At 35.8% G+C, this 24,987-nt stretch overlaps 1 protein-coding gene across 5 annotated transcripts in view; it reads left to right on the top strand.

The window, feature by feature from the left end:
• CWF19L2 (CWF19 like cell cycle control factor 2) overlaps nt 1–24,987 on the top strand; it is a 151,962-nt gene that overhangs the window by 107,256 nt on the left and 19,719 nt on the right. The window contains exons 17-19 of one of the 5 annotated variants that reach the window (XM_046685611.1): nt 3,856–3,957; nt 6,984–7,113; nt 20,671–21,256. In XM_046685611.1, the coding sequence (XP_046541567.1) occupies nt 3,856–3,957; nt 6,984–7,113; nt 20,671–20,825 (387 nt within the window). In that variant the 3' untranslated portion in view covers nt 20,826–21,256. Of the gene's footprint in view, nt 1–3,855; nt 3,958–6,983; nt 14,620–20,670; nt 21,257–24,987 lie in introns of those variants that run through there. The other 4 variants (XM_046685608.1, XM_046685612.1, XM_046685613.1 and 1 more) reach the window with 4 other exon arrangements.

Raw genomic sequence — 24,987 nt, 5'->3', positions numbered from 1 at the left:
AAGAAAAAGACATAAAAGGGATCCACAATGGAAAAGAAGAAGTGAAACTGTCACTCTTTGCAGGCAACATGATTTTATATATAGAAAACCCTAAAGAATCCACTAAAAAACTTTTAGAAAAGATAAATGAATACACTCAAGTCGCGGGATACAAAATCAACATACAAAAGTTGGTTGTATTTCTATACGCTAACATGAAGTAGCAGAAAGTGAAATTAAGAATACAATCCCATTGGGGACTGGCCCCGTGGCCGAGTGGTTAAGTTCACGTGCTCCACTGCAGGCGGCCTAGTGTTTCGTTGGTTTAAATCCTGGGTGTAGACATGGCACGGCTCATCAAGCCACGCTGAGGCAGCGTCCCACATGCCACAACTAGAAGGACCCACAACGAAGAACATACAACTAGTACTGGAGGGCTTTGGGGATAAAAAGGAAAAAAATAAAATCTTTAAAAAAAAAAAAGAATACAATCCCATTTACAAGTGCAACAAAAAGAATAAAATACTTAGGCATAAACTTAACCAAAGAAGTGAAAGATCTGTACACCGAAAACTATAAAACATTGTTGAAAGAAATCGAAGAAGACACAGAGAAATGGAAAGATATTCCGTGCTCTTGGATTGGAAGAATTAACATCATTAAAATGTCCATACTTCCTAAAACATTCTGTAGATTCAAAGCAATCCCTATCAAAGTTACAACGACATTTTTCACAGAAATAGAACAAAGAATCCTAAAATTTATATGGAGCAACAAAAGACCCTGAATAGCCAAAGGATTCCTGAGAAAAAAGAACAAAGCTGGAGGTATCACACTCCCTGATTTCAAAATATACTACAAATCCATAGTAACCAAAACAGCATGGTACTGGCACAAAAACACACCACAGATCAATGGAACAGAATCGAGAGCCCAGAAATAAACCCACACATTTATGGACAGCTAATATTCGACAAGGGAGCCCAGAGCATATCATGGAGAAAGGAGAGTCTCTTCAATAAATGCTGTTGGGAAAACTGGACAGCCACATGCAAAAGAAAGTAGACCATTCCTTTACACCGTGCACAAAAATCAGCTCAAAATGGATTAAAGACTTGAATGTAAGACCGGAAACTATGAAACTTCTAGAAGAAAACATAGGCGGTACGCTCTTTGACAGCAGTCTTAGCAGCATATTTTCAAGTACCGTGTCTGACCGGGCAAGTGAAACAAAAGAAAAAATGACCAAATGGAACTGCATCAAACTAAAAAGCTTCTGCACAGCAAAGGAAACCATCAACAATACAAAAAGGCAACCTGACAATTGAGAAGATGTTTTCAAACCATATATCAGATAAGGGGTTAATGTCCAAAATATACAAAGAACTCATACATCTCAACAACAAAAAAACCAACAACCCAATTAAAAAATGGGCAAAAGATCTGAACAGAGATTTCTCCAGAGAAGATATATGGATGGCCAACAGGCATATGGAAAAATGCTCAACTTCATTAGCTATCAGGGAAACGCAAATCAAAACTACAGAGAGGTATAACCTCACTCCAGTTAGAATGGCTATAGTTAACAAGACAAGAAACAGCAAGTGTCGGAGAGGATGTGGAGAGAAGGGAACCCTCATACACTGCTGGTGGGAGTGCAAACTGGTGCAACCACTACAGAAAGCTGTATGGAGTATTCTCAGAAAATTAAGAATAGATCTACCGTATGATCCAGCTATCCCACTGCTGGGTATTTATCCAAAGAACTTGAAAACACAAAGGCATAAAGATACTTGCACCCCTATGTTCACTGCAGCATTATACACAATAGCCAAGACATGCAAGTGACCTAGGTGTCCATCAAGGGACAAATGGATAAAGAAGATGTGGTATATATACACGATGGACTAGTACTCAGCCATGAGAAATGATGAAATCCGGCCATTTGTGACAACATGGATGGACCTTGAGGGTGTTATGCTGAGTGAAATTAGTCAGAGGGAGAAAGTCAAATACCGTATGAGCTCACTCCTAAGTAGAAGATAAAAATGGCAAACAAACACATAGCAATGGAGATTGGATTGGTGGTTACCATAGGGGAAGGGGGGAGGGGAGGGCAAAAGGGGTGATTAGGCTCACGTGTGAGGGGATGGACTATAGTTAGTTTTTGGGTGGTCAACATGATGTAATCTACACAGAATTCGAAATGTATTACGATGTATATCTGAAAAAAGAAATAAGACCCATTACTTAATTGTATCTGCAAAATCCCTTTTGCCATATAAGGTAACATATTCATGGCAAATAGGGGATTAGAGCATTGACATATTTAGGGGACCATTGTTCTGCCAAACACAGTACAGTAAAAGGCATGGGCACTGTCATCATCAAGTGCTTCCTCAAGTTCTCTCTCCTTCAAAGTACTGTCTTTTAGTTGATGTAGTTCTATAACATGATTTGAACCATTCAGATTCATGTTTCACACATGAAAGACCTACTTCAGCTAGCAAAAATATTTTAATAGAGCCTTGCATTCTTTATTCTTAGACCAGGTTTGCACATGATACTGTTGTATAGGAGACAGAAATGAAAGTAATATTTGAATAATCTTCTCTGTGCCGAGCATTGGGCTGTGTTCATTTTCCTATCTGATCCTCACAGCAAACCTCTGAGCTCTTCATATTTCTCATGAGACTCAGAGATGTTAAATAACTTGCGTGAATTTACCTAGTTATAAGAATCAGAGCTGCAATTAGAGCCTTGTCTGTCTTTTTACTTCAGTTTTTCCTAATTTTCTAGGTCATACATGTTTATCATATTAAAATGAAAATATGAAAAAATACAAAGGCACAAAACAGTAACCCATTTCTGTGCAGTTTGTTACGTACTATTTTGTAAACTGATTTTTTTACTTATGGCTTTCCTATAACGTGAACAACTCTTTATAAGCTCTAATTTTAATTGCTTTATACTATTTCAAGGTGACCACTCTCTTTCCACCGTACCCTACTGTCTCTTTCCAAGTCTTGCCTTCATAAGGACACAATACAAAAGATGTATAGTTAAGAAGAAATATGTGATTCAGTGCCAGAATGAGTAAATGCTGACTGTATGAGGGAGTTGGAGAAGAGTAATATTACTGTAAATTGACCCAGTTGAATAATTTGTAGTGACAGAATTGAGGCTTGGAGGAAAAGCTTACAAGGACACAAGAAATTGATAAAGCAAGAAATTTTGACCTTTCCCAATCAAGAAAGAGTTTAAAATACTTCATATGAGTGTATGTAGAAAGAGGGAAGGAGGGAAAAAGAGAGGGAAAGATAATAGTTAATCCTAGAGATATTTTGAAATGAGGTTGGTAAACTAAATATTGCTATACCCATCTCACCAGTTAATACAAAATTATGATTGTTCAAGTTTAATTTATCTTTGATAAATGAATACTAGTAAAGTCTAAGGGATACTATAAACAAAGCTCTAGGTATATGGCTAGGCCCCTCTTCCTATTCTGCGTTGTGAGGAAAATAGAGGAAATCTTATCTTTATTCTATATTTGTGTAGTCTAAGTAGAATTATTCTGCTGTTATATATATAAAAAAATACGTTTTCTTTCCTGTTTTCCCCAAAGACGGAAATAATTGGTTTCGATTATAATTGCTAAGTATTATGAAGAGTTACATGGCTGAAAGACTACAAAATGAAATGTTTTACTTAGAAAAGTTAGATCATTGCTTAAGTATCTCTAAATTGGAAATTCATTGTATGTATTTGTCTTGAGGGATGCTTAATTACTGTCATGTCAGAGAGCAGGAAAAGAGATTAAACATAACTTTTGATTTCATGTTGTATTCTTGTGTGATTTATCTGTTTATTTAGGTACCCAGAGGCTTACCTTACTTCTCTGTGGATTTTGGCCTCCAAGGAGGATTTGCCCATGTCATTGAAGATCAACACAAATTCCCTCATTACTTTGGAAAGGTATGCTCACAAACTAAATAAAATTCTAGAGTTTAGCAAGTTGGTAACACTTTTGAAGGTAAATCAAAACTTTGAGCACAAGATATAGTGAAGTTGGTGAGTACTGTTCTATTCAATTTTTAGAGGAAGGACCTAGAAACTATTAATACAAATATCCCAGAATGAATGTCACTTTGGAACCAAATATTTGTTAATGGTGTCAACAGTGACTGCGATGTTTTCCTGTGGAATCAGCCAGTCTTGTGCTGAGAATGATGATAATTGCTAACACTTATTGAGGGCTTACACTGAGCCAGGTGTTGTTCTGAGCACTCACTTAATGCTCACAACAACTCTATTATGAAATATTATTACATTATTTTACAGATGAAGAAACAGCTACAGAGAGGTTGTATAACTTGCCTAGGGACACGTGCTAATAAGGGACGGAACTAGAGGTACATATACTCATGGTTGAACTAGAGAACAAATCATTTCACCTCTTCATTTATAATTAAGCACCATATAGTCCAAGAAGAATATCTGACTCATTTCACATAGATAATTTATGGGCAGATATTAGAGTATAGATCTTTCAATTGCCAGTAGATTCTTTCCCTTACTAGAGATTGCCTTCTAAGGCTATAGTCCTTAAACTGAAGGTCTGCTTAGTATCTGGGAAGTATGTGACTTAGTATCAGAGACTGGAATGAAATTAAAGTAGCCGTTGAAGCAGTCAAGAGAAGTCTGGGTAATAACAGCTCTAGAAGTGACCTTTTAATCTAGTGCATCTCAGGCCTTTCTGCTCATGTCATGCTCTAAATTACAGGAGCCTAGATGAACTCTGCCCAGGGTTCCCTGTTCTCCTTCCTCACTTTCATCTCCTATATAAGACCATCTCCTCCAATGAATAGGGGCATGCCAAGAGAGATCTCAACTCCAAACATTTGGATTCAAACTTTTTATTCTGTTGTCCTTGAAGAATTAACCATAGGCCCCAGATCACATACGTCTTTGAACTGTTGAGATATATTATAGAAACTTGAGAATTTTTCAGAATATTTTTTTCTAGAGTTAACTAGAAAGAAATTTGTTTTCATTGCTCTGAAAAATTCCCTTGTTATTCACTAGAGCTCTATAACTGAAGGCCCTATGACTCTGGATTTATTTTTTTTAAACTTGATTCTAGTGAAAACAAAGTAAAATATTAATTTTTTATTTGTATAAATTTAACTGAGAGATTGCTGTCCCTCCAAATATTATGGTTTATCTAATACTGTTTTAATGTTAAAAGTAAAGCTTCTTCAGTTAACACTGCATCACTGATCCATTTTTGCCAAAATTTGCTTTCAAGAAACAACCTCTGAGCCCAAGAACTCCCTTCAGCCTGCTCCCTAAGCAGTTGTTCAGAGAGCAAGAAGGGATAATCTCTTGCCATTAACATCTGCTTCAGTAGCAGAACAAGAATCAATCCTGTTGGTACACATAGGACAAAACTTGATGTTTTATAGAGACAATGTTAGATGAGTTTATGAGGTAGACTTCCTTAAACTACATTGCCTACTTAGCTAATGCCAAGAAATTCTTGCATTAAATCTAAATTTACCACATTTCTCTTGATGTCTTCTATAAACTGTTTTCTCTATGGGCCTCTTTATTCCCCTTTCTCCATGAAAGATGTTCCCTTTTCCATGAAGCTTTTCCTAATCTATCGAGCAAATAGAACCTTTTTTTTTTTTTGAGTCTCCATATGTTCTGCTTTGGCATTTACCTTATTCTGCTTTATAAGACAATCCTTTGTATAGTTAGGTTATTATTCTGGCTCCTGCCACAGCTCCAGATTTGGTGATGAGCTCTCTGAAGACAGATAGATGTGTGTTACTTATCTTTGAAGCCCATACATTATTTGGCACTTGCTTGTACATGGCGGGCCCCTTCTGCATATTTGTTAAGATAAAGAACCTGTGTCTTAGAGAGATTGCATCCAGGATCTCACCACACAGTCCTGTAGAACTAGACTGAATATGCAGGATTCAACCCTTAGTCCAGTGTTCTTCTGTATTACCATACTGACCTCCTTCTAAGCTTACAAGTCTCCTCCATATCTTTCTGTACATGGATACTCACAAGCATAAATTTGATTAATTTCTGTAGCTAACAGCACAGGAAGAGGATAATGAAGGAAATCATCTAGAATAATAAGCAGACAATCAAAATCCATTCCTGGGGCCAGCCCGGTGGTGTAGTGATTAAGTTCACGTGTTCCACTTTGGAGGCCCAGGTTTCATAGGTTCCAATCCCGAGCGCAGACCTAGCACCTCTTGTCAAGCCATGCTGTGGCGGCATCCCACATAAAGTAAAGGAAGATTGGCACAGATGTTAGCTCAGCAACAGTCTTCCTCAAGCAAGAAGAAGATTCGCAACAGATGTTAGCTCATGGCCAGTCTTCCTCACGCACGCACAAAAAACCCATTCCTTCAGGGCTTGGGAATGTGACTTTTTAAATAAAGGTGATTTATAATTTTTAATTCTTGGTTTACTTAGAGTAGTATTAAAATATGATTTTATTTCCTGAAAAAAGATCTCCAGCTAATAGAAGAAACTAGTTTAAGTATACTAAATAGCAGAGAGAACATTAGCCTGAGATTCAACTGTAGTTGAACAACCAAGTTAATAATTACTACATGTTGATTAATTTTTTTTCCAAACTGTTTGCCATAGCAGCTAATAAGGACCGAATGAATTAAATTTCACTTTTTCTTCCTCCCCTTTGCTGCTGTCTGGTAAATGTGCTTACAGGCAACAAAATAGATAAATTGCTTGACAGGAGACACAGCTAGGACTCCTAGAATTACAGGGTTTGCATAGTTAGAACTAATTAAAAACAAGATTTTTTTTTAACTTGAAACTAATATTTATGTCAAATTTGAACATCCTCATGGAAAACTACTTAGTTATATTTAGTAGCAGCATGAACAGAAATAGTTTCATTCCTGTTTTCAGTGTTTGTACATACATGTGTTTGTATTTTCTCCTTCTTTAAAAAGGAAATCATTGGTGGGATGCTGGATATAGAACCAAGACTTTGGAGGAAAGGAATCCGAGAAAACTTTGAGGATCAGAGGAAGAAAGCACTTCAGTTTGCTCAGTGGTGGAAACCATTTGACTTCACCAAAAGTAAAAAATGTTGAGTCATATCTTTCAGTTTTTATTTCCTCTTCAGTTTCCTTTCAGTTTTTTCCATTGCATCTAACTAAACAACTGACCCTCAGGTCATAGGGAAAGAGAGTCATGCTCTGGGTCTCTGACAACTGTACATCCTTGGATTCTGTCGTTGCCTTCCCCACCTGTTCCCTTGGACTTCATTGTAGTAACTGTGGAGTGAGACTAGATATATTGAGTGACCTGCTCACGTTCCTGTTCTGTACCTATGTCCTGGTGTTTTGAACTATTCAGTTAAAAAGATAGAAGGACTTGTCTGAATGATTATCTAGGAAGTTTAGCAGATCATTGGTTCAGAGGAAAGTGAGTCCATTTCAAGGTTAAGTCTGTTGACTTGCTTCTTTCGAATTTTTTAAACCAAGTTGGCATGTTCAGTAATTGAAATTTCTTTTCATAGCATTTTATAGAGGCTCTTAATTTTCTACCAGTAGCATATATATTACTGCTATTCTTTTTACTAAAGGAAAAAGAATGTCCCCAAAGTAATAAAGAATTAAATGAAGTATAACATGTTCATGATTCATTTGTTTTTATTTCTGGATTTTTAAATAGTGTCTTTGAATTTTGGTGATTTTAAAAGTAATTGTTCCAGATACACAATTTACAGTTGTTTGGGGTTTGTAAGAAAGTTAAAAATTTTAGCCAAATCATCATTTTGGGGTTGTATTTATTATTACAAAATCTTAAATAATGAGAGTATTCTAAATGTTGGGAGTATATTCTCTTGTTCCCTACTTGATCTAAGTTTCTTCATTTTCCTTTGTTCGTACATTTGGTGTCAAGAGAAAACCATATACTTATAAAATGTGGCCATGGTGTAAGAGTGCTCCTATTTTTCTTACATGGGAGATATTTTTATAGTCAGCCTTTTTCAAAGATGCTGGTTTTTGGAGCTGAACCTTTATATTTTGTCGTGAAATATTGAATACCTAGAATCAGTGTGATACGTACCTGAGAGTAACTCATAAATCTACATAGTTATTTCTAATCTTGGCATCTCATTATTTCTCTAGTTTGTTAAAAAAAGAAATGTTTATGTTCTATCTAGTTTTAAAATTTCACTTATAAGTGGAAGTTTGTTTCAGTTTCTCACTATTTGTAAATTGCATTTAAGTATATGTATCAAACAGATACTTGATATTATTTTACTTACTGCTATTTTCAAATTCTTTTGGCTTTGCTGCAGTCTTAGAGGAGTCCATAATATTTATTTATTCCATCAGTGAGTTAACAAACATTTGTTTGCAGGGCATTTTATTACGTGCTGGTAGTGCAAAAGTAAAAAGTATTTTCTCTACCTTACATTATTTTACAGTTTAGTGGCAAAAGAGACATGTACGTAAATAATTACAGCACAGTGTAAGTTCTAAAGCGAGATATGTGCCAGGTGTATTCCAGTACAGTGGTAAAGGACTATTTCATACCTCTTCTGTCTTCATTCTTAGCTGATGACCTTGCTTCCTGTTTTACTGAGGAAATAGGACCAAACAGAAGGGAATTTCTGTCACATCTGTCTATATACCTCCCTCGGTATCCATGTACTCTACTTTTCCTCTTGCTAATAGTAGATAAATTATTTTGTTGTTCTTATCTAGGGCTAATCCATTCATTTATGCTGAATTTATCCCTTTTCACCTACTCAATTGCCCCTACTCTCTCTGTAATATTAGGTTTTTTCCTGTCTATGGGATTATTTCTATTAGTATGCAAAAACATTTTACAGTATATCAACAACAAACACGGCATCATATCCCCCTCTAGCCGTTTATCTTCTCCGGTTGACAGCAAAACTCATTAAAAAAAAATCTATTTCTTCTCCTTTCATTTTCCTCCTATTTTCAGTACAGTTAGACTTCATCCTCACCATTCTACTAAAACTCTTTATGTCAGGATCCTCAGTGAACCTTCCACATTGGCATATCAACTAATTAATGCTCAGTGCCCATCTTACTCTACCTGTCAGCATCATTGATATACTTGATCACTTTCCCTTCTTGAAACACGTTTTTTTACTTTGCTTCTTGAGCACCATCTCTTATTTATCCTCCTTCCTTACTGGCTACATCCTCTCAGTCTCCTTTGCTGGTTCCTCTTCATCATCTCTACTTCTAAGTGTTGAAATGCCCATTCTCAAAACTTATCTTTTCTCTACCACTCTTACTCTCTCCCAAGGTAAATCTCATCACTAAAATGGTCTTAAATACCATTTTTAAATTGGTTCATTTATTCAACAAATATTTGAGTGTCTTCAATATGCCAGACACTGCTCTGCATGCAGGGGATACGTTAGTAATAAAACAAAAATCACTGTCTCTAAGGAGTTTACATTATATCGGGGAAGACAGACAGTAAACATTAGACATAATAAATAAATTATCCAGAAAATGTCAGAGGTGATAAGTACTATGGAAAAAGGAAAAGTAGGACAGGACAAGGAGGATATCTCCCAAATTTATGTCTTCACTCTGGACCTCTTCGCTGAACTCCAGAATCGCATATCCAAATTCCAACTTGACGTCTCTAGCGTATGTGTAATAGGCATATCCAAACTGAACTTCTTTGACAGTTATTTATAACAACCATTTTATTATGTCTCATGGTTTTATATGTGAGGAATTTGGTCAGGGTTCAGCTGTATGATTTGCCTCTGCTTCCTCATGTCTGCGGCCTCAGCTGGAGTAGCTCAAACATCTGGAGATGACTGGGGCCATGTGTCTGGGGCCCCTTTCTTCAGATGGTATATATTGGGGCTGGAATGGTCGAAATGGCTCTTTCGCTCACATGTCTGGTACCTGTACTGGAATGATTGGAACAGCTAGGGACAGGCTGTTAACACTCTCTTCTCCTATAGCTAGTTGATCTTGCTATTTGGCTTCTGGCTTCCTCCAGAGCAGCCATTCCAGAAGATAGTTCCAAGAGATAACAGGTGGAAGATGCCAGTCTCTTAGCAGCTGGGGCCGGAAATTGGCAGTTTCATTTTTGCTGTATTCTATTTGTCAAAGTTGTCACAGAACCCACCTACATTGAAGAAGAGGGGTCTTATACCTCTTGATGGGAGTACTATCAAATAATTTGTGGCCATCTTTAATCCACTACAGTCCACCCTCTGATCACAGATTTATACTCCTCCCATGTGAAAAATATATTCAAATCCTCCCAAGAAAATTTCTTCCCAGTAGGGCATTAGGCTTAGGCTCAAACTCAAGATCCCATCTAAATCAGACCGGATGGAGATGAGGTTACTCAGATGCTTCAGGATCTGAAGACCTGTGAATTTAAGAGACAAATTATCTGCACCCCTTACACACATACATCCCTCCCCCCTAAACACACAGCAATAAGAGAAGCTTACCATAACTGCAGTAGACACGTGCACTGAAAAAGATGGGAAACTTGAGGTAGTCATTGTTGCAGTCACTGTTCACTAGTAATTCTAAAATTAAGTCGAGCATATGTTGCTAGTTGCTTAATTAGGACCCCAGTCCGGCTTCTTGAGATTGATTCCATGGGACTCTTTGCTCTGCCCTGTGTACTCTTGGCTCAACCCTGAGTCAGCCTTTCGTTTTCATAAAATACTTCAAGACTTATGCTTCCATCCAAGACAAAGTAACCACATTATCTTCCGGCGTAAAGCAACCAAAAAAATAGACAACATATATGAAACGATGATTTTCAAGATGTGCGATATCATGCAAGGAAGTACAATGATGCCTAAGAGACATGAAGAAAATGAGATGAGTCCTGTGATTGCCCTAACTTCTTGCTTTGAGGGAGTTTCCATATGATACAAGGTGGAGAAATCCAGTCAGAGTCTATTGAACTAAACGAGTCGAGGAACTAGAGCCATGAGTCTGGGGAGACCAAGACAACAGGACTGGTTACTAGAGAGGCATTTGCTACACAGAGAAATCTAGAGATCTTTAGAGGCTCACCATCAAGTATCTGACAACTGATTAGTGCATGCGTTTGAGGAAACTACCCATGGTCAGGCAAAGACTGACCTACCTGAGAGGTTGAGAAGTAACATTTCCCACTAGTTAGAAGAAAATTTCAAGACTGACCAGGAATTGGGTAGAATACACAGAATGGTAATGTGTAGCGTAGAATAATTATCCCAAGACTTAGCACTGATCTAGTCTTGACAAACAAATCTTAAAAGCAAGAGCCAAAAGGATCAGACTGCTTCCAAATAACTGCATTCCAGAACAAAGCCTAAAAATATTTATAGAAATAAAAATATGTCCAAAAGTCACAAGGTAAAATTCAAAGTGTCTGGCATCTGGTCAAAAGTTGCCAGGCATGCAAAGAAGCTCTGAAATGGTAACTACATGGGTAAATATATAAGAATTTTTTCTTACTCTCTAAATTTCTTTAAAAGATGTTTTACTATGTAAACAAAAACAGAGTAAGGTTTATAACATATGTAAAAACAAAATAAATGACCATAGTGGCACAAAGATGGGAAGAGGAGAAATGGAAGTACACTATTATAAGGTTGTTATACTATACTTAAAGTGGCATAATATAACTTGAATGTAGACTGTGATAAAGATGTCTAATTATGAACTCTAAAGGAGACCCTAAGATAAAAAACAAGAAAATAAAGATTTATAGCAATAAGCCAACAAAGAAGATAAAATGGAACATAAAATAATAGTCCAAATGAAAGCAGAAAAAGAGGAAAATGGAAACAAAGTACAGATGGGACAAATAGAAAACAAATAGCAAGATGATAGTTTTAAACCTAAACATTATACATTAATACGTTCATTTTTTATTGCTGCGTAGCAAATTACTACAAACTTAGCAACTTAGAGCAACACACATTTATTATCTCAAGGCCTGTGTGGGTCAGGAGTTCAGGCACAACTTGACTGGGTCCTCTGGTTAGAGTCCCACCAGGCTGCAATCAAGGTGTCGACTAGGACAGAGTTCTCCTGGAGGCTGAACTGGGAAAAGATGCACTTCCCCACTCACATGGTTCTTTGCAGCATTCAGTTCCTTGCAACTAGTACTGAAAGCTTCAGTTTTCTGTGGGCTATTGGCTAGAGGCTTCCATCTGCTCGTATAGAGCATCAGCAGTTCCTTACCACGTGGGGTTCCCCAACATGGCCACTTGCTTCCTCACAACCAGCAAGAGAAGGGGAGAATCTAGCAAGGTGGTCACTGAAATTTTACATAATGAAATCACATAATCACACAAAATCGTGTATATCCATTGCCATATTCTATTGATTAGAGCATATTACAGATCCTGCCTATACTCAAGGGGATGGAATCACACAAGAATGTGAATAACCAAGATCAGAACATAGTGGAGGCCACCCTAAGAGTTTGTCCACCAAAAATATGGCACTTCATATTTTAAGAACCGTAACACTTTATTCTTTTATTTTTCCCATCTTATCCTTTATGTCCTACGTTTTACTTCTCTATTATAATCCACAGAATACATTGTTATTATTTTTGCTTTGAGCACCTAATTCTATTTTAAAGTGATTTTTTTAATGAGAAAAAAGTTTTTTTATATTTATTCTAATATTTACTATTTCTAGTACTTTGCATTCCTTTTAGTTGATCCACATTCACATTTGGTGTCACCTGAATAAATGGGCATAAAGTTAGTTTGATTTTTATCAGCCTTGCCTGTTCTGTTTCCTGCTGTTTCTAATTTATTTAGTGATTCTGTAGTAAGATTGTTTGCTTACTTTTTTTGCTTGCTCATTTTTTATAGCTCAGTGATCTCCCTAACTTTATTTTTTTAAAAATCATCTTGTTTTTGAGCTTTTGTTTATTACATATTTTCATAAAGTTGCTCGAGAAGCAATTTATAGAAATTTATTTCTTTAGTGTGAGTTTTCTTCCAGTCCTGTTCTTTGTAGTTTGCATGCTTTGTTCCAACTCATTTATACATTTATCCTCTCACTCATTTTTTGCTGTGGCGTATTTGCAGAGTTGCCAGGATGTTTCTTTTTGTCTTGCTCATGCTTGAAGGTCTGTGGTGTACATTCTATCCACATTGATATTGCTTGACTTTCTTCCTGCTTTCACTTGAACCCATTTGTTTTCCAGTCAGCTCTGTAGTTTGAGGCCTGGATGTTTGATATTCTGTCTACTTTTTTGTAGCCTGAGGGAATTGTGGGGAAGGGTGGAGAGTGGAAGTGTGGTTGAGATGGTTTCTTGTTTTGTTAGAATTGCTGAACTCTGTGGTCTCTCTCTGAGATGTTAAATATTCTGTGTCAGAGTTTATATTATCTAGTTAGGAATCTTTCCTATTCCTACTGGGGAAGATCTGTGGGATTTAAATTATTTCTGAATTTGTTGTATCGCACTAGAGCATTTGCTTCAAAAAGTAAGCTCCATTGTTCACTTTTTCATAGGTTAGCCCATTTATCTCCAGCCATTTCCACTATTTTCTCAATAAGAAAAGGGAGGCAAATAAGAGGAAAAAATTGGGGAAAATATCTGAGTCTCTTTCTTTTCAGAATTGGGGGTATTAGACAGTTCTAAAAATTTAGTAAACTCATCAAGGCTTTCCTTAATTTATTAATTTAATTCACTTATTCTTATTCTTTTGTTGATAAATCTTTTTCCTGCTTACTTTTAACTACGTCTCATACATCCTGACAGATAGAAAATGTTTTCATTATTATTTTTAGAAATTTTTACTTTGTTTGTATTTCTTATTTTCACCCAAGGGTTATTTATAATAAAGTTTATTAATTTCAATAGAAGATCAATTTTGCTTTTTGAATTTGTTAATTTCTAATACTGTGTTGTGATCAGAGAATTTTTTTGGTAATATTTCTACTTTATGGAACTTTGTGGTGCAACATATGATCAATTTTTGTGAATGGTCTATATGTTCTTTAGATGGTGTATAGTCTATTATCAAGATGTAAAGTTTGATTTATAATCATAAAGTCTACCTTATTATGTCACTTAGGTCTTATATATATGCATACTCCACGTACTTTTGTCGTGTACTTTGTTTTGTTTGTTAATGTCTCCTATTAGTTGACTTCTGTCTTTGTCTTCCTGCGTCTCCTGTAGTTTTGGTCTCATAATGATGGTTACAGTATTATTTGGTAGATGGATATGTAATATCTTTGTTGTCAATTGTGGCTTTTAGCATTAAAAAGGGGCTTTGTTTGTTACATTTATGCTTTTTGGTTTGGATTATACTTTGCCTACTATCAGGATTGCTACCCCTACTTTCTTATTGTTTTCATTTACCTGGTATTCTGCTGTCCGTTTCATTATTTTTAACCTTCTTAAAACACTTTGTTCCTTATATGCAGCATACCATTGGTTCTTGCTTTGAGAGCCAAATTGAAAGCCCTTTTCCTTTAATAGGCGAGTCAAGCCTATTGATATTGATTAATATGACTGAATGTTTGGTTTCAAGTCTGTCTCAAAATTTTATAATTGCTGTATTTGCTATGTTTATTTCTCCATGTAATGTACATTATTTGCTATTTTATTAAAAAATTTTTGTTGATATTTATGAAGGTTTGAAGTTTTCTTTTAGTGGTTACCATTGTACTTGTACTTTATTCCCTATTTTCTTATTTATATGTTTACTCTCTGATTTATCAGGTGGTTTATTTTTTTAAAGGATCCAATTTTCTTTCTTTCTTTTTTTTTTTTTTTTGAGGAAGATTGGCCCTGAGCTAACCTCTGTTGCCAGTCTTCCTCTTTTTTATCTTCTCCCCAAAGCCCCAGTACACAGTTGTGTATCCTAGTTGTAGGTCATTCTAGTTCTTCTATGTGGGATGCCACCACAGCATGGCTTGATGAGCAGTGTGTAGGTCCGCACCCAGGATCCGAACTGGCGAACCCTGGGCCATCAAATCAGAGCATGTGAACTTAACAACTGAGCCACACGGCCAGCCCTTGACTTATCAGGTTTTTAAAACCCTTAATTCATACTTGTTGCCCATACAGCAGTCAGTGAGCTTGTTCTACTTTCTTCTTTCTGCTCCATTTTTTAGTTGTCTTATTTCTACCTTGGTCACAACATATAATATTTATATGTTGGTTTTGTATTCTCATCCCTACTGTTTGTTTAGTCTCTTTTTTTTTTGAGGAAGATTAGACCTGAGCTAACATCCATTGCCAATCCTCTTTTTGCTGAGGAAGATTGGCCCTGACCTAACATCTCTGCCCATCTTCTACTTTATATGTGGGACACCTGCCACAGCATGGCTTCATAAGAGGTGCGTAGATCTGCACTGGTATCCAACCCAGCAAACCCTGGGCTGCCAAAGCCGAGTGTGCGAACTTAAACTGCTGCACCACGAGGCCAGTTCTATTTGTTTAGTCTTGAAGCTACTGTTAAACATAGTAAATGCTCAGCATCATTTTTTTTTTTTTTGGCTGAAGGTTTTCTCAGTCATCTCGTGGTTGAATGAAGCTCATTTATTAGTAGATTCCTCATGAATGGCTCATGGGTACATAATTCTCTAAGTTCTTCTGTTTAAAGATATTTTTCTGTAGTATTGATACTTGAAAGATGGCTTGACTGAATATAAAATCCTCGATTCACACTTTTTCAGTTTTTTGAAAATGCTATTCCATTGTTGCCTTGCTTTATATATATATATAATTATGTGTGTATGTATATATTTATCTTGACATTCTAGGGTTACTTTTCCAGTTACCTTGAGATCCCTTTAAAAATTTAGGTTCAGATCTTTCTATTTATGATGTTTTCATAGGTTATGGTTTTAAATATTAGTCCTGTTATATTGTTTTTATTTTCTTCTTCAGAGACTCTGATTATATGTGGGTTATTTCTTCTTTGTCCGTCTTCCATTTCACTCTCTTTCTGACTCTTTTTTTCTTTCTCGTATATATTCTCTTGCTGGTTTTTCTGCTTTTCTTCAGTGCCTCTTATGTTTTCATTTAGTCTGTTCTCCCTTGGGCACCTTGTAATTTAATCTTCATGTATGAGATGATTTTGACCTTTCTCCCAATTCTTTCTTAAATTGAATCTCTTTCAATTTATTTCTGTTTTTAATTTTTTGAATTTCCAATTTAAGTTGCTTTTTCATATATCCCCAAATGCTTGTTTGAGTGTTTTCATTCAGTTCTGTGTGTTGTGTTACAGTTTTCTTTGGCTGTGATGGTTGTTTTCTGGTAGAGAATTTTTATCAGTTGATGTGTGTTGATTATTGTTTACTGATTTACTGTACTACCAGTATACATATTTATTCAATTTCCATTCATTATTTTGGATTTGGGATAGTTACAAGATTCCTTTTTCGAAAACACTCCATCTGTCAGTATAGGAAAGTAGTACAGTTTCTTTCGTGGCTTTTTAAAATTTTGTAGTGGGAAGAAGAATTACATGTTCTCTGTTTCTTTTTGGTTTTTGTCTGCCGGACTCTGAATTTTCTCCTTTTGCTTCTCCCCTTCACCACCCAGTTGCCAAAGGGCCCCTTACCTTTTCATTTTTGTGTCCCTCTCCTCCCCAAGGTGTCCTGAGTAAGTGTTCTGATCTACCAAGGCACTTTTTCTGTATTTTCGTACTTAGGTTGGGATTTCTATTTCTGCTGTGATTTTGGACCAGTTTTAGGTCTGCCACCAGCTCCATTTTCCCTTATTTTGTGCAGTTTTCCTCAGACTGTTCTTGCTTGCTGCAAAGGCTTGTGGGAGGAAAATGAAAGATCACTCACTTGGATTTGGTGCCTTTCATTTTTTTTACTAACTTTTAGTTTGGCTCTATCTGTCTTCTCCTCAGGCTGAGGGTATGATTTTTGTGTAAATTTATTTGTTGTTCTTGTTCTGAATTGTTTCTGGTGAATATGGGGAGACAAAGATGTAGGTAGCTGCCGTTCTCTTTTACTACCCTGAAGTTCTCTCCTGTTCACTCTTACATCCACCTCAGTGAGGACTCCAATAGCTACTTATTTGTGGAAGCTACAGTAGTAATGTTGATCCAATTGCTTAATTCAAAGTAAATTAACCAAAAAGATTTTTTTCAGTCTTCATCTTGGTTACACTTCTCTGTCAGACTGAACACTGTTGAACATTACTTGAAACTCCTCTTTTTACTTCATTGGTGGTCCTGTCTCTATTTTCTTATTTCTCTCTAACTGTTTTTTATGGATATAGTTTCTGGTTCCTTTATCTTTGCACACTCCTTAAATGAGTTCTCTACCTAAATACCACATAAGGTACTTCAGAATCAGCATATCCAAAAGAAAGCACAGTTTGGTTATCTCCAAATTTTTTCTTCCTCCACTTTCTTCCTCCATCTATAAGCCAGTAAGCCAAGCCAGAAATTTGAGTCATCTTTTGCATCTTCCACATTCAAACAGCAATCATGTCCTGAACAATAACTTCTTACCATCTCTCAAATATCCTCCTTATTTCCTTTAGTGTAGCCTTACTTCAGACCTCTTTCATCTCTTTTGTGGATTACTGTAATAGCCTAACTATTGTTTCGCCTTCAGTTTTGCTTTCTTTGTTTCAGTAATATCAATTATTTCTCTAAAAGATCATGTCATGCCTCTTCAATGGTTTTCATCACCTGCGTATGAAATCCAGACTCCACAGCGTGAGAGAAATGTTTTTCATATGACTGCATTCTGCCTTTCTACTGTCGCTTCTTTCTTCTCATGCCCATCTCACTTCAGCTCCCATTCAATGAAAATCATATCAAACTACTTTAATTCCCCTAGCAAGTCATGCAGTGTTCTCTTTATCTTTGTTAATGCTGTTTTACTTGGACTACTTACTTCTCCACCCCCTTTCCACAACATGCTAATTTTGAAGACCTTGTTCAGCTCAGATGTTACCCTTCTTGATGGAATTTTTACTGACACCATGAGTAGAATTGATCACTTTCTCTTTGTGCCCTGATTTTACCAAGCACAGCATTCTGATGTAGTACCTATAAGATATTTGATTTATTTGTTTATATTTCTCCGGTTACATAAGTTTTTAGGACCTGTATCTGAAATATGCTAGGTTCACCTTATTGCACTTTAAAAAATAAGATGATAGTTTTCTCAGGCTTGTGTTTGCCTTCTTCCTGATCCAGAACTCTACCAGTGGCATCATCAGAAAGAACTTCAAATAGTCTTATTGATCAGAGTGTTCTAGAAGTTAGTGCAGGTTGCTCATCAATTTACTTTTCCCTGCAAAATAATTCTGTCTAGAAACACGAACAAATAATTGAAGAAGAGATATCAGAACTAAGAGAGGAATTACCAAAGGAAAGAAGCACTGAGATCAAGAGGCATTTGATAAAATTTAGGCAATGTCCTCAGGTGCCAGAGGACACAGAAATGCCCCAAGGACCTCAACATGATCTTTAAGAAATTTCTTTCAACGTCACTAGTTATTAGGGAAATACAAATCAAAACTACAATGAGATGTCACCTCACACCCATCAGAAGGGCTATAATTAACAAGACAAGAAATAACAAGTATTGGAGAGGATATGGAGGAAAGGGAACCCTCATACACTGCTGGTGGTAATGTAAACTGGTGCAGCCACTATGGAAAACTGTGGAGATTCCTCAAAAAATTAAGAATAGAGCTACCATATGATACAGCTATTCCAATTCTGGGTATTTATCCAAAGAACATGAAAACACCAGTCAAAAAGATATTTGCACCCCTATATTCATTGCAGCAGTATTCACAATAGCCAAGAGTTGGAAACAGACTAAATGCCCATTAATGGATGAATGGATAAAGAAGATGTAGTATATAAACACAATGGTATACTACTCAACCTTAAGAAAAGATGAAATCTTGCCATTTGTGACAACACGGGTGGATTTTGAGGGTATTATGCTAAGTGAAATAAGTCATATGAGAAAGACAAATACTATATTATCTCATAGATAGAAGATAAACACAACAGCAGCAACAAACATATACATAGATACAGAGATTAGATTAGTAGTTGCCAGAGGGGAAGCAGGGAGGGAGGAGGGTGAAATGGGTAGTAGGGCACATATGTATGGTGACGGATGGTAATTAGTCTTTGGAGGGAAAACATGATGTAGTCTACATAGAAATTGAAATATAATGATGTACACCTGAAGTTTATGTAATGTTATAAACCAGTGTTCCCTCAATAAAAAAAAAATGAATGGTTAATGAAATAAACATGTCAAAAAATATTTTCTGCTGGTATTCTTGTACCTTTGGAGCAAACATGAGTGAGATGAGTTGATTAACTTTTTAAAAGCATAAATTGTTCATTCTCTTGTATGATTTAGCATACTAATGTCCCTATTCAAATATTGATCTTAAAATTAAATATTAAACAGAAACACAGTATTGTTTTTCTTTCTACTCTATTTTCTGAAGTTAATTCAGTGAAGAACTCTCCATATAGATATGCAGACATGGACTTTAGCCACTTTCTCAAACAAATATTGGGAAGGATGTGTTATTACATGACATTTTATAATGTGAATTTAACTATAACTTTGTGTTAGTAAATGTCTCAGATTGTACACTTAAATTCAGTATAGATGTTTTTAAATGTTAGATATACTTGTGTAGGGTACTAGAAAATGAATACATAGGACTAATACCTATTTTATTATTCAGTAATTTTATATCAGTATATAGCAATTTGAAAGAAAATAATGCATGTTTAAAACATTAATTCTCTTCCAATTTTATAATTGTGTATACCCATTTTAAAATACTGTAGTGTATATTTCCTTCACTTATTTTAATTTCAACTTGCCACTGTATTTCTACCAATATGAAAAACAAAGAATTCAGTTGATTCTTTTCTAGAGGGAAAATTTATCTGTTGTGAGTATAGTGCTGGGAGTTACATATTGCTTCCCTTTGTGGCTTTGAATAAAACACTATTTTCTTTTCTATTCTGCCTCAAATAAAGAATTTAAAACAATTTTCTAAACTAAGGAGTACTGTATAGATCGATTAGTATAAGAAGTTTCTTTCAAGATAGACATTTTAAAGAACTTATATATATAGACTCAACTCTTGATTATACACAAAAAACATAAATTAAAAAGTAAAACCTGCCATACATATTAGTGCAAGTAATCAAAAATGGATTGATTGTAGCTTAATTATAGCGCATTAGATTTCATAGTATTTGCATTCTTGCTTCTTGTAGCTCCTTTGCTTCTTCCTTGTTCTCCACTTTTCAAAGACTAAAAATAGTGTTACTGGCATTTTAATGAAGCATTCCTAAATTTATAATCATGAATTGATCAAAGACTAACCTTACTTAGTGAAAAGTCTAAATTTCCTAGACTTATTGAAAGAAATATTTTATTTTTGAATGCCATTAATAAAAACAGCTGCTAACAAAGTGTAGCAAGGACTGGCTAGGTTAGCCAGAATTTTCTCTTCTTCCTGAAAAGATGGTTCAGCTACATTTCCAGGCTTCCTATAGTGGTCAGGTGATCGGGTTCTAGCTAATGGAATGTGACCAGAGGCCTTTCATCTCAAAAAAAACCCTCACACAGTCCGCATGCTCTCTCTTTCTGTGGCCTGGTGCAGATATGCATGGTGACTTTGGAAGCCACACGTTGAAGATGGTGGAGACACAAGATAGAAGAAGCCCTGGGCCCCTGAACCGTCTCTTGAGGAATATTGCCAACTCAGCAGTAACATCTATTTTGGACTTTATAAGAGCAACAAACTCTATCCTTTAGAGTCGTCATAAATTTAAAACTTTTGTTTGTGGTAGCAACAAAAGTTGCCTGAGCTAATATAGAAATTGGTACCTTGGAAAGCAGGAGTTTCTGAACGAAAACCTTTGAAATATGTGGAATTGGTTGAGTGGTAAAATCGAGTCAAAATTAGCTCCATTGATAATAGATATTTAAATATTCACAGCTAAGCTGACATGTCATATATATGGTATTTTATAACACTAAGAGAGGAGTAACCACTGCTTTAAGAAAGTGTAGCCTTCTGTTTTTAACACCCAGGTTCCTTATTATCCAGGCTCATTGGCCCTTGGGGTATAAATATTTACAGAGCTCTGGTTCTGAATTTGTTTGTATTCTTTGCTTTGAACATGAATTATTGTTTTTACTTGAAAGATAGAGATCATATATAACACCAATTCGTTCACTTGGTGTAACTTTAATAATTCATATTTGGCCTTTGGGTTGCCTATCGTAACAACTACTTAGTGCTCATTAAAGTTACTTGATAAAATAAATACTACCATTAAAATGACAACTGCGAAAACATTTTATGTGTTAATGAAGTGTTAAGTTTAAAAAGGGAATGCCAAGTTGTGTGTGAAGAATTATTTAAAGCTCAGTATGGATGTAAAAAGAGAGAATTATGGTGGCTGACTCCATGGCCTAGTGGTTAAGTTCGATGCTCTTCACTTGAGTGGCCCGGGTTTAGTTCCTGGGCGTGGACCACTTGGTGATGGCCATAATGAGGTGATGACGCACATACGAAATAGAGGAAGATTGGCACAGATGTTAGTGCAGGGTGAATCTTCCTCAAACAAAAGGAGGAAGATTGGTGACAGATGTTAGTTCAGGGCCAATCTTCCTCAGAAAAAAAATTTTTTTTCAAGTGGAATTCTGGGTGATTTTTTTAAGAAAACTTTAATGACATACACACAATGTAAAAAGGAGAAATGAAAAATTAGAATAGTATCACCTCAGTGTTAGGCAAAGAACACGTCACTAGGCTGCTGCTCTAGATTGTAGAGGATTTTGCTGCAACATGTTTCAGTTTAGAGAGTAGAAAAGGAATCATACCCCTTTTTCAGCACTAAAAACTTAAGTTTTTGTTTTTGTTTTGTGAAGTCCTCTTGAACTACTAGTGCTTCTAGTTATTTCACTTTTTAGGCAAAACATTTCAGAATCCCTGTTTGTGGTTTTATTGATATTTATTGTGGCCTCATAAATTACAACATTTTTCCTGAAAAATTAAAAAGATAATGCAAAATGAGGGTGATAAAATTAGTAGATAACAGCTCAGTGATTGAATTTGGTTAAACAGATATTTCTAGAGCACTTTTCTATGTGTAATGAAAGCATTGGCTCTTCCAAAGAAGCTCCAGATTCCTTCCTGGGTGTCACAACAGAGTCACTAAGCTTAATATAAGTCGTATACTTCTCTTATGTCTAGTCATTAATTTCATCCATTCTTTACCCTCACGTTTTTCTTAGGAGTCTTGTTAGATGAGTGACAGTTCAAAAATAGTTTGAGGATGATGGTAGTGGCAGTGATATAGTTTTTGAGCCTCACTAAATCCTTCTCTAAAAAGCAGCAAAGCAACTAGAATAGCAAATCAAAGACCCTCAGACATCATCTTCAAAACAGAGTATTCCCGCAGCCCCCAATTAAAAGCGTGCCGGGACAAACCACCAACATCAATAGGATCTGCACAATATCACCATCCGTACAAAAGGAAGTGGAAGGAAAACAAGTGGGCTTTTGAGGTGCCCAAGTACAGAAGAACCCCAAATTCCCAAAAAGTGCTTACTGTAAAGCGTGACAGGTTAGTCTGAAAAGAGCAGCAGAAGTTGGAAGCAATCCCAACTGTGGGTGAGTGTAATGGGATCATAATATAACTTGATGGCTGTCAAGTAAAGAGAGCTGCTCTGGCCTGTTCTTCCCTTTAAAAGTAGAAGCAAACTTTCTTCATTCAAAACAATAAGTGACAGAACATTATCACAGTTAAATCCTATACAAAGTTTTTATAAGACGAGAGAATAGGAGCCAACTAATGTTCCTACAGACGATGAGAGTTCACAGACACACATGCCCCTAAACAGATGAAAACTAACTATTTAATAATGAGCTTAAAAGTTTAAGAAAATGATAGAAAGTGTTAAGAAAAAACACATAGAACTATAAAAAAATCAAAAATGAGGTGAGTGAAGAAAAGGAAGATTTTAAACGAGAGCTGTCAATACTCAGGAAAGATTTAGAAAGAAGAAATATTTCAGAAATGAAGGCAAACTAGAAAAAACAAACAGCAGATAATGACTTAGAAATAATATATAAAGAAAAATTTTTAATAAAATGATTTGAAAGATTTAAGAGAACATGATGAAGTAGGCTAAACTCTAATGTAAATATAATAAAAAACTTTGAAGAAGAAAACCAAAGGAGTAAACAGAACAAAAGAACTAGGCCCAGATAATCTCACAGGGGGTTTTACTAACCCTGTAAATATCCAATGCTCCTAGTGCCACCTGAACTACTTCTGTGCGTAGAAGAACGAGACCTTCCAAACTTGTTTTATGAAATGAGTATGCTGTGATCACTAAACTTGACAAAGATTGCGCCAAAAAAGAAAACTACGCATCCATATCATTTACTAATATCAATGCAGAAATTATACATGAATAATAGCAAACATCATTCAACAACATATTACCAAAGTAATATATCATGCCCAAATGAGCTTTATTCCAGTAATATAAGGCTGGTTCAATATTAGGAAATTTATATAATTGATCATATAGATGAAAGTAAGAAAAAAAGTCATATGGTCATGTTCTGTAATCCGCAAAAAGCGTGTAATAAAACTGGCACACGTTCATGTTAAAAATATTCAATAGAAGATTAATTGATGAATACTTTCTTAACATTAAAAAGTGGGTATATTTCAGTCCAAAAACTTGCATCTTATTTATTAGGAAACACTACATGCTTTTCAGCTAAAGTCAGCAGTAAGATAAGAAGGCTTACTCTGCTTGTCTTTTTTTTTTAGTTGAAAAAAACAGCTTTGTTAAGATATAATTTACATATCACACCCATTTAAAGTATGTGATTCAATGAATGTTATATATATTCACAAAATTGTACAACCATCACCACAATCACAAAATTTTAGAACGTTTTCATCACCCCAGATAGAAACTCCATACCCATTCCCCTCACTCATCATTTCCCCCATTTCCCCTAGCCCTAGGAAACCACTAAGTTACCTTCTTTTTCTATAAATTTGCCTATTCTGGATATTTCTCATAAATGGAATCATACAATATGTGATCTTTTGTGACTGGCTTCTTTCATTTAGCCTAATATTTTCAAATTTCCTCCATGTTGTAGTATGTAACAGTACTTTATTGCTAAATAATATTCCATTGTGTGTATATACCACATTTTTCTTATCCATCAGTTGATAGACATTTTGGATTGTTTCCAATTTTTGGCTATTATGAATAATTGTGGCATTATACATAATATTGACATTTGTATGCAAGCATTTGTGTTGAAATATATTTTAATTTGTTTCAGTTATATAGAAAGGGGTGGTCATATGGTAACTTTGCATTTAACGTTTTGAGGAGCTGCCAGAGTCCAAAGTAGTGGACCATTTTGCATTCGCACCAACAATTTATGAGGGTCCAAGTTTCTCTGCATCCTTGTCAACATTTGTTATTATCTATCCCTTTGATTTTAGCTATTCTAGTGGATGTGAAGTAGTATTTCATTCTGGTTTTGATTTGCATTTACCTAATGACTAATAATGTTGAGCGTCATTCATGTACTTATTGGCCTTTTTTTTTGAGGAAGATTAGCCCTGTGCTCACATCTGCCACCCATCATCTTTTTTTTTTGCTGAGGAAGACTGGCCCTGAGCTAACATCTGTGCCCATCTTCCTCTACTTTTTTGTATGTAGGACGCCTACCACAGCATGGCTTGGCAAGCACTGTGTAGGTCTGCACACAGGATCCGAACCAGGGAACCCTGGGCTGTCGAAGCGGAATGTGAGAACTTAACTGCTGTGCCACTGGGCCGGCCCCCCTTTATACCTTCTTTGGAGAAATGTCTATTCAGCTCTTTTGCCCATTTTAAAAAATTGGGTTGTCTTTTTATTATTGAGT

The sequence above is a fragment of the Equus quagga genome, chromosome 14 (genome assembly GCF_021613505.1).
Source record: "Equus quagga isolate Etosha38 chromosome 14, UCLA_HA_Equagga_1.0, whole genome shotgun sequence".
Taxonomy (NCBI): domain Eukaryota; kingdom Metazoa; phylum Chordata; class Mammalia; order Perissodactyla; family Equidae; genus Equus; species Equus quagga.
This window is presented reverse-complemented; position numbering and strand designations above follow the sequence as displayed.